Raw genomic sequence first — 10,536 nt, forward strand, 5'->3', positions numbered from 1 at the left:
GAAACGCATTATTTTGTAAATGTTCTAATCCAATATTGCGAACATCTCGTGACTCAGTATACACATTATTTATATATGGTCAAAAAGGGTACTTGTCAAACTCGAGCAATCTAGTTGAGGTTATGGAAAAAAAAATTATGATTCTAATATCTTTTTCCAATATATATATATTGTGCTTATTCACTGTAGAAGACTAGAGCTCATGCACTGTGAATATTGGAATTTGCAAGCTTTGAAGTGAAATCGACTTATAGTCGAATCATGTCAACCATTACTACTAAAGAAACATGTCCCAAAACTTTGTGGAAAACTAATGAACTGAGTCCCCGTTTGATTAAAATCAAATTTTTAATAGATTTAAATTAAAAGTGGATAAAAATGATAGGCTAAATCAAGAACCTCTTTCACAATCTAGCTTAGACAACATTGGTTTACATGGAAATTTCCTCTAACATCATCCTCAAGAATGTTTAAGTGAAAAACCAAAGAAAACCTCTATTCTAAACATTTTATGATACAAACCTAAGAAACATACAACCTAAGAAAAGAACAAATACAAGACCAACACAGAATTGAATAATTTACACTTGCATTTTCTTATCTTGGAAGAATATATGAATTGAAGCCGCCGATTTTACAGCCGTTGATTTTCATCCATTGATCAGAAATATCTCCTGCAATTTTTACTGCATCTAATGAAGTTCCAAGGAGGCCTCTTCTGGTGAACCCTACTGTATACAATCCGTTCTCTCCTTTCCAACCATTTGGGAAAGGTTTTTTAGGCATACCATCTTTTGTGAAAAAATCGGTACCCTGCATGTGATAAATAAGTTTCATAATTCAAGTTAGGTCACATGGCAAGTCATTGTTTTTCAGTTGAAACGGACGAAAACCCGGCCAACTATTTGATAATCGTACTACATAATCATAATCAAGAGTTTAGATGTCGTGACTCAACATAATATAAAACACAAACATAATCGCTAAATAAAATGTGCGCTTTAACGATAACCACTCACAAGACAAGCGAGCAATTTTTATATTTGGTATATGTTGAATGGATTTTTACTTGCCACGTTGCAATAAATTTCAGTTCATAGTCTCATCTGCCCGCCCAATAAAAAGCTTGAAAAGGGTTGAAAAAAATTCTTTATGTTACTGTCAAATTTTGAAAATTTACTATCCTGACATTTTTTGTGGAAACACTCATAAATTTATTTCATGATAGGAAAGGTACTGCTACTGTTCATGGACCGCAGAAGTTTATAAAAAATAAAAATAAATTAAATTTCAACAACCAATTACTACTGGTTTAATTAATTGCTCTTCAGACCATAGCCTACAACTTCTTTTAAGTTAATTAATTAGGCATCTTGGAGTGAAATAGAAGTGGTTGAATTTGTATTTCCTAGGATTTTATTTTGTTCTCATCCATTTTAATAAATGTGATTTTAGATGTAATTGCGTAAATGAAGTGTCAATATCTGATCGACCCTAGGGTGTTGCATCCTGTGGTGCATGAGTTATCGATTAAAGTTAAGTTATTGTATGAAGTAGATATATCCTGAAATAAACTCTAGCAGAACAAATAAAATCTTTAAAAGAATATTTTATGATAGTTAAACATCATGAAATCCAAGTAATTTTTTCCCCCCTGAAAATGAAGTAAATACAAACAAATGCCAACAGATTTTTCTCTTTTTGTCCTTCTGCTAATTGTGTAAGAAGGAAAGCCATGTAAGATTGAGAAAAAGATAATACTAAAAATTAACATGGGATTGGCCAAATTGTTTCGATATTATAGTGATAAAAAAGTTCAATCGTAAAGAAATTCAAAACTCGAGCTCGAGAACTAGAGCGTACATACCTTAAGCCAACTAGGTACATTGCTCTTGTAGCCCGTTGCCAGGATTATAGAATCAAACTCTTTTTCTTGTCCATCCATGAATTTAGCCCCATTTTTTGTTATCTCCTTTACCCCTTCCATGACCTGCAACATTTACTTCGTAATTAGTTTAAAAGTATTTTATTTTTTTATTTTTATTTTTAATTTTTTTTACAAGAAATCAAGGACATTATTAATGTTTCATTACCTTAATTTTTCCAGATTTAATCTGGGATAGTGCTCCAACATCCAGTACCGGGGTTTTTCCGGTGGCATTTTTCAGCTCAATCGGGCCGGTTTTGGGACGCTGGAGGCCTAATTTGTCTGTGTTTCCTAAGGTGAAATTTGCCAGCAGCAAGAGGAACTTATCAACTAATCTCAAAGGCAACCATTTCAGAAGTGCCATTGCTATAGCAAACGTAGAAATTCCCAATGTTTCCCTTGGTAGAATATGAACCTGAATCACCAAAATCAGATAAATTAACGATCATAGCGTCTTAATAAATTTGGAGTAAACTACATAAATCATTTTTGTCAGCACGTTTGATTTTTTACTAATCTTTTCCAGAACTTCCTCTTCTTGATAACATATAATGCACAGTAGTAAAAGCAAAATAAGAGTCAGACTACATGAATCATTTTCTCCAACCCTATGCTGTAAGTCACTGCACTTTACATAATTCACAGAAAAAGTGAAACAAAATGCAAGAATGTACTTTAAAAAAGGATTGAAATTTTTACACAGAATGTACTTACAGAATTTCTGACCACCATATGAGGGATTGCTTTGTGTCTACAGAGGTCTAAACTAACTTCCATGCCAGAATTCCCACACCCCACAACCAAAACCCTCTGATTCTTAAACCCAGAACCAGATTTATACATACTGGTATGCATTACAGTCCCTTGAAATTTCTCAATGCCTTGAATTTCTGGTATAGCTGGCTCAGCATTTTCGCCAGAGGCAACAATTAACCACCTGGAAAAATACAGAAAATCTTGAGTTTGAACCCTCCAAAACCCTCTAACACGATCAAACTCTGCTCTTTGTACAACTTGGTTGAATTTAGGCTGGATTGAAAAGTGTTTAGCATATGACTCCATGTACGATATGAACTGGTGTTTAGTGGGATATTTGGGAAAATTTTCTGGGAATTGAAGTAATGGAAGTTCACAAAATTGCTTGGGGAGGTGGAGTTTAAGACGGTTGTAGCTTTTTTGTTGCCATAAAGAAGCTATACAGCCAGTTCTTTCAAGAATAAGAGACGGGACGCCATTTTCCTTAAGGCATGCAGCAACTGCTAGGCCAGATGGTCCAGCACCTACAATGATAGGGCCATGAACCCATAGCCATTTTACTTGACTTCCGCATTCTATTTTACAAGAACCCATGTAGAAAACTCAGTAAAAAGTAGAAGATTTTTCAGAAATTTTCAGTTTTTACACAGTGAAAAGGTCTGATAGTTTAACTGTGAAAATGTGACTGCATCAAGCGGGGATTTAAAGAAGTGTAAGAAGAAATAAGAATGCTAAGGGTAGGGGTAGGCGTAGGGGGGGAAATGAATTATCTAGGATACAGCGTTATGGTTCAGCGGGTGAATAGAGGTTTTTATGAGAAGTGAAAGACGGATAGAGAAATATTGGTGTAATGGAGGCGTGAAGGTTAAGGAAATGATTTGGTCTTCTTTCTCAAGGCTCAGTCTTCTCTACTTATCTGCATATTTAAGGAGGTATTAATGGAAGGTGAACATACCTACCCTTTAAAACTACCTTAAACATGCTCTTAATATGGTCATTGTTACGCAATTTATTGTCAAACGACCGCCTCCGAGTTATGATGTTATTCAGTTTTAATTTTCAGTCGGCTTAATCAAATGACTGAACAGAAATATAACACCACAATCGAGACAATGCGACCCAAAGGTTAATTAGGTCATTCGAAACAACTTAAATATTTTAGTGTTGCTTATAACCCAATTCATTTTCTTGGATGGCCATAATTAAGAGAGAATAATTAAGAGAGATTACTTGTGAGTCCATTCACTTACATATTGGACTTCTACTTTGACCCAATAATTACCCTAGCTATACTTACCATGCTTGGGCCATTATTACTTGATAAATTGGGTCTCCTTTTGTCTTGTGAAGTGAACGTCCTCTGCCTCTCTCTGTGTTCGGCTGTTTTGCGAGATTTCTTCTACTCTTTCTGCCTTCTTTTGATTTCTACTTATTTTGGCGATAATATATGAGATATAGTGCACTTTTGTAGTCTCATAAGTGAACTATCTCAATGGCAATCGGAAGTAGAAGCTTAGTTATTGTCTTGGATCGTTATTGTCAGTTTGTAGTGTTAATAATTGAAAGAAACTAAGCCTGGACAAGATTTGGTGCTCAATATACATTCAACGGTCACTCAACTCGATCGGGTCGGGTTGGGGCAGGTCTTGGGCTGATAGCTTCTACTCATGGCCTACATGAACCCTTCTATTTTTTAGGGGGGGAAAAAAAAAACAAGAAATTTTTTTTTTATTTTTTTGAAAAGGTTTGGCGGGATTGTTATTGTGTTAGGCCTAACATTTTTTTGTTGTTGCACGATTTATCTTTATCTAGCTAAACTTATAAACAGTTCAAGCTGATTATACTTAAGAGGCAAACTTTTTTTCTTTTTGAAGGTAACTAGAGGCATACATAGTTTTACAATATGAACTTTCATTTTTAATAATTAATTGCTTAATATTTTTAGCAAATCAAATATCGTTAGCTGTTTCAAGTGATTTTTGTTGGTGGTGATGGTGCTGTTTTGATGGTGGTGATGGTGACAGGGTTGGTGATGGATTTGGTGGCGACGAGGGGGTGGAGATGGTGGCAGTGCCCATGGCAGTGGTGCCGGTGGTACGTGACCCACTATTTGGTGTATGTGACCAACTATTTGGTTCTTTGTGACTATCTATTAAATTTTGACCTTAAAATTCGATAATTTGTGATTAAAAAATAATTTAAGACCAACAAATTTAAAAATATGTGATCGATAGATAAACTATGATATATAATTTTTTTGATGTGACCAAAAAATAAACTAGTGATGGCAATTTATCCCGCCCCGGTGTCGCCTAGTCTCGAATGGGGCAAAAAAATCGCCCCGTCGCGGGGCGCGGGGCGGGGGGGGGGAGGGGGGGAAAATTTTTTTTTTTTTTTTTTTTTTTTAAGGTTTGGCGGGATTGTTATTGTGTTAGACCTAACATTTTTTTGTTGTTGCATAATTTTTCTTTATCTAGCTAAACTTATAAACAGTTCAAGCTGATTATACTTAATAAGAGGCAAACTTTTTTTCTTTTTGAAGGTAACTAGAGGCATACATAGTTTTACAATATGAACTTTCATTTTTAATAATTAATTGCTTAATATTTTTAGCAAATCAAATATCGTTAGCTGTTTCAAGTGATCATGCAAAGAGTACACTAAAGGTTAATTTGCTTCCCAATTGCCCCATTAGGTTTAAAACATTTCTCGTAAAACTAGTTATTGATTCAATGTTCTTAAGATAGCGTAGCTCAAGGAGCTACATCACGATGCACCTTGGATTGTTTAAATTAACTAAGGTGGGTTTAATATGAAGTGTTTGATCTTACATGGTGATATAAATTCAAAAAGCCTCTATTGTACAAGAATGATAATTTAGAACATCATGTTGTAAGATTGTATTATTAATTCACATAAGTTGCTCTATACGAGCCCATATCTACTATAATATTTGAGTTAGATTTTTATAGCGAGACAAATTTTCTTATATCGCACCGCTTAGAATTCATATATTATACAACTAGATATTTTTTTTAAACACTTGTCATGCTCATTGCTCAACACAAGTAGATTGATCAATAATAAATACAAATTATTGAATTCAGTACAATCTTATTCAGATCAACTATATATCTGCATGTCATAAATATTAATAGAAAATATAAACATATGATCTAAGAATTTCATATTTTGATGCGCCAAGATGCAGAATGCCTATCCAATTATAAATAATAGACAGCAAGAGACTTGTTTTAGGTAATTTAATAGCTATATATGTCAAAATTCTAAGTTCTCTATAGGTGTCAACTATATATCAAATGTTTAGATACGTCGTCATTTTTAAAGGTAAAGAAAATATAATATTCATAAATAAACGATATTGAGATGTAAATTAAAATGAAAATATGAATAAGACGAAGCAATGTACATCGTAATTCAGCTATAAGCATTCATCCACAATGGCAGAAAATGAGAAAATATAAGGAAATTTCCATAAATTGGGATAAATCTTATCTCTATTAAAAGAAGGGACCATAAATTATAATTAATTTATTGTCAAATTTTGTATAAGTTTAATAGTAAAAAAAAGTCAACTAGAATGCTACATTCAGGTCCTTTATATTAATGCTCTTGCACGCGATAACGATTTTAAACTCAATTTGTAATTGCATAATTATCTATTTGATAATATTCTGTATGATTATGTAGAAAACATATTCCATTTTTACTGGATATAACTTGAAGAAAGTAAAATGTTCAATATAAAAGCTAAGGGCAGAAGTCTAACCTATTTTTTTTTCTTTGCTTGGCGACGTGATAATTTCGATGGTTTGACGAGTTCGATCGACGTTGTCCATGTCAGGTAGGCCATGTAACCAACCATTTCGTGTTTCTAAAATTATTTTTAATTAATTAATATAATCTCAGTAGTCAGTTTTTGATTGTCCAACAGTGTCAAGATTTTGTCAATCTATGCCAACTTAAATGTAGTGGTTTCGTGCAGAAAGGCTTACTACTTTGTCTACTTTTCTCAACCTAATCCATGTCATGATCCATTTTAACACAAGGCGGTCGGATTAAATTAGGGGTGTAAATGGTTTGATTTTACTGATTTTTGACAGAATTCGAATCAAACCATTTAAATCAGTTTGAGAAAAACTCAAACCTAAATCAAACCATTTTGAATGGTTTTAAAAAAACTCAAACCTAAACCTAATGGTTTGGTCCGATTTTAAACCATCGGTTTCGTCTATATTTTTTTCTTGTCTATTTTTATGTCATTAATTTATTGAATTCAATATATATTTATATCTTACTAGCAATAAATCTAAAACAAATTAAGCCCCTATTTAAAACAAATTTTTGGGACAAAAAAATAAAAATTTGGACTGTTATCTCACAAGTTCAGCTGCCTTTGTTGACCTGCTGTTTCATGTGTGGGATCTAACCTCCTCTCCAATGGTCAATTTTCACATTATGATGAAATGGAAAATATAACTCAAATAAAGGCTAAATATATCTACTATAAATTTAAATACCAATTAAATCAAAGTAAAATTACAATAAACTAAAACATAGTTTTTTTTCATTTTTGTTCACCTTTTTAGACTAATAACGATACAATAACGTTACAATACAAATCTACTAAACTAGATATAAGGCCCAAAAAATATAATGATGTCCAACAAGATCCCGTGATCTTCATATCTGGAAAAAAAATGATACTGATTAGATAAAAAGAATAACCAACCGTAATAATAAAACAATTGTTTATAATATCTAAATATAACAATTACACAAGTTTACGTTTATATAATGTTACGAAACGCATTTAATTTCAGATTCTTACCTTAGTTTGCTCCAAAAAAATTATTGATCTGAAACTTTATTCGTAGCAAATATTATCACCGAAGGTTTAGGATCTATTTGTCTCCGATTTGGTATAATGGACTTCAATTCAACTTTGAAGAGACGTGAAAAATATGAAAAAAAAGTGTGTGGTGCCGGTGACTCAAGATTATGTTGGGTGTCGACTGGAGTTCATCTAAATTCTAAAAACGAAAAGGGCTTTTGATAGATTATGTTAGTTTTAAGATTATTAGATATAAATTAGGATTATTGGATAATAATAATATATCTGTATTGGAAAATTGGAAATTGACAAATATTCACAAATGACAAAACTATTGAATTTTACATATTTGGATGAATTTTCAAAAAAATTTATTTTTCATTTTTTTTTTATATATTTTTTCGTCAGTTCAGTTTAAAATTCTCAAAGCCAAACCAAATCGTTTGGTTCAAAACTATTTTGTTGATAGGGTCTACGTGGCACCAAATCAACGATTTTTAAAATACGATTTCGATTTTATTTTTCAATTTGACGATTTTTGCTTACAATCCTAAATTAAATACAAGAAAAATGACATGAACAAACTAATAAAAGCTGTCATACAATGGATTCGAAATCTAAGAAAATTGAATTGACATAATGAAAAGGCAAACAAGTATATAGGGAAAATCTAGAGTAGAGGCAAAATATCTACTAGGAGCTCCCTTGGCTTGGTGTATATAATTGGCTGGCTCCCACTTTACTTGGTATTGGAAATACATCACTTCGTGGATATATTTTCCACCATTTTTCCCATAGTTTCAAGACTTTTTGAACCTTTTCTGCAAGCATAAGAACTTTTTCCTCTATGTTCGACGAAAATTACACGTTATACCATTATAAAAATAATGTCTTCTTTAATACAAAACAAAATTCAAAATTATATATTGATGCCGAACTGTGATGGCCGATTAAGTGAAGACAATGCTCAATATATCAGGTGACTTCTGCTATAATAAGACGACTGTCGCTCTGCTAGCATGAAAATCGCTATGCTTGTTTGACAATCGTTATGGTAGAGCGACTGCCGCTATACTACCTTGACTGTCTCTATGATAGAGCAACTACCGTATGCGATCTTCAATACCACTATAGTAGACCGACTACCGCTATGCTAGCATGACTACCACTATGGTAGATCGATTGCCACTATGCTACTCCGGCAACCGCTATGCTATCCTAATTTTGTTATGCTAAACGACTCTCGCTATGATAGATCGATCATCACGATTTTCACTGTTTGAACATAATTTTTAGTTGATTGATAACTGTTTGACGATTGTCATTAATCCCACTAACCATATGGTGAGTGAAAATCATCCACTCAACATGTCGGTGAAAAACGTTCTGGTGAATAAACAGGCTATACTAGACAAGTGGACTATAGCCGTCAGATGATTATACGATACCAAACACTTATAAATACTCTAAAGATGTGTCGGGTATAGAGGTGGGATTTTCTCTCTATCTCCATAAGTCTTTTTATTTAAAATCTCATTATTAATTCTCACGTCAAAGGTACAAAGGGGAGAAAGCTCCAGCCTCTTTTTGGCAAGTGTTCAATTGCTCATTGGAACAACAAAAACCTTCTTGCTCCGTTAAAGAAGTCCAAATGCCGTTTCAATATTATTTCATATATATTGTAGCATTGAGTTATATTTAATACTAAAAATTGAACATGCCTCAAATTTTATGAATATTTAGTACGTTAAATTTAATAAAAGTAACCATGAATTGTAAAAAGATATGAAGAAATATTGTTCAATCTCATTAAAGACATATATAACCATGTGGAATGCTCAACCTATCAATGCAAATCTTACATTTTTTCATATAAAAAGTGGTTAATGTTGGAAAACCCAATGCAAATATCGTATAGACTCTCTCTCCCAACTTCTAAAGATAAATAGAAAAGGTTGGAGAGAGTAACTTATGAAATTCTCTCTCCCAAAGGCTTTGCCCTCTTAAATTATGATTTATTTATCTTTGTCATGATGCCTCCAGGGCATATCTCCCAGTGACAAAGGGGAGGGCGGATAGGGCTCAGCGCGGCAGTATGCAGATTTCGATTCACCGCAAGGTGGAATTGACTTTATTGCAAGCGGGAGTTACCATATGGGTTAACAACCTTGGCCTATCCATGTGCTCTCTACCCTGGCTCCTGGGAGGTACATCCTGCGATTTACCTCCTCCACGATGGTCCAGGGCAGGGTCGGTGGGGGCCCTTAAGGTTGGGGTTCAACCTTTTTATTTATCTTTGTCATGATTGTCAAAATACCTCATGTCACTCGTTTATGGAAAAGAAAAAGGATGTTTCTAAAAGTTGGTTTGAGCATTTTATATCTAGACTTTTGCTTGGACATCATTGTTGTGTTTTTTCGTTTGATATAAGTATAATACAAGTATATAATTAAACAATTATATCTAATTCAGACAAATCAATTTATCAGATATCAATCTTATTCATAAATCATTAATTTAAAATGCTTCACGATTATAGAATTTATAATTTATCTTTTTATAAATTATATTATTCTTCTTAGTCATAATTAGCATAAAAACGTGGAAGCAAAATGTTATATGTACGAGTGTCAAAATAAAAGGCTTTAGTGCTTGATTTATTTTTTATTTATTTATTGTGTTTTTAAATAGTTTTCAGCGAAAATAAATTTGAGGCAATAAACTTGCTCTGACCAAGTTGAGCAGGACACAAGCCTGAAGGAGCCGCCATTCTATATGTAGATCAAGTTATGTCACGTAACCACCGTCAAAATGGATCAAATCGATTTCTGATCGAGTTGAATCCACCCTAAATCAAGAAAACAAACCCCTTAATTTGCAATTCAATGAAGCGGTCACATGACATCGTTCCAATGTCACTCCTAGTCACGTGACCCCACGTGATCCCACTTGACTAGACCTATTATAAACAACAAAACCCTTTCTCTAACTATATGAA

General features: G+C 33.2%; 1 protein-coding gene across 1 annotated transcript; it reads right to left on the reverse strand.

Moving 5' to 3' along the window:
* Positions 1-380: 380 nt before the first annotated feature.
* On the reverse strand, positions 381-3,312 carry LOC111371248 (probable indole-3-pyruvate monooxygenase YUCCA4). Its single transcript, XM_022993136.1, has 4 exons — positions 2,642-3,312; positions 2,094-2,342; positions 1,868-1,990; positions 381-813 (listed from the first exon to the last, which is right to left on the reverse strand). The coding sequence occupies exons 1-4, from the start codon at positions 3,275-3,277 to the stop codon at positions 598-600; spliced, it is 1,224 nt and encodes a 407-aa protein (XP_022848904.1). The 5' UTR covers positions 3,278-3,312; the 3' UTR covers positions 381-597.
* Between the last annotated feature and the right edge of the window lie 7,224 nt (positions 3,313-10,536).

The sequence above is a fragment of the Olea europaea genome, chromosome 22 (assembly GCF_002742605.1).
Source record: "Olea europaea var. sylvestris chromosome 22, O_europaea_v1, whole genome shotgun sequence".
NCBI lineage: Eukaryota > Viridiplantae > Streptophyta > Magnoliopsida > Lamiales > Oleaceae > Olea > Olea europaea.

Excerpts from the sequence above, each read along its gene's own strand:
- LOC111371248 (XM_022993136.1), bottom strand. The coding sequence starts at position 3,277 with ATGGGTTCTTGTAAAATAGAATGCGGAAGTCAAGTAAAATGGCTATGG. Across the intron at positions 2,343-2,641 it reads ATATGGTGGTCAGAAATTCT|GTTCATATTCTACCAAGGGA; the intron begins GTAAGTACATTC and ends TTGGTGATTCAG. Across the intron at positions 814-1,867 it reads ATGTACCTAGTTGGCTTAAG|GGTACCGATTTTTTCACAAA; the intron begins GTATGTACGCTC and ends TATCACATGCAG.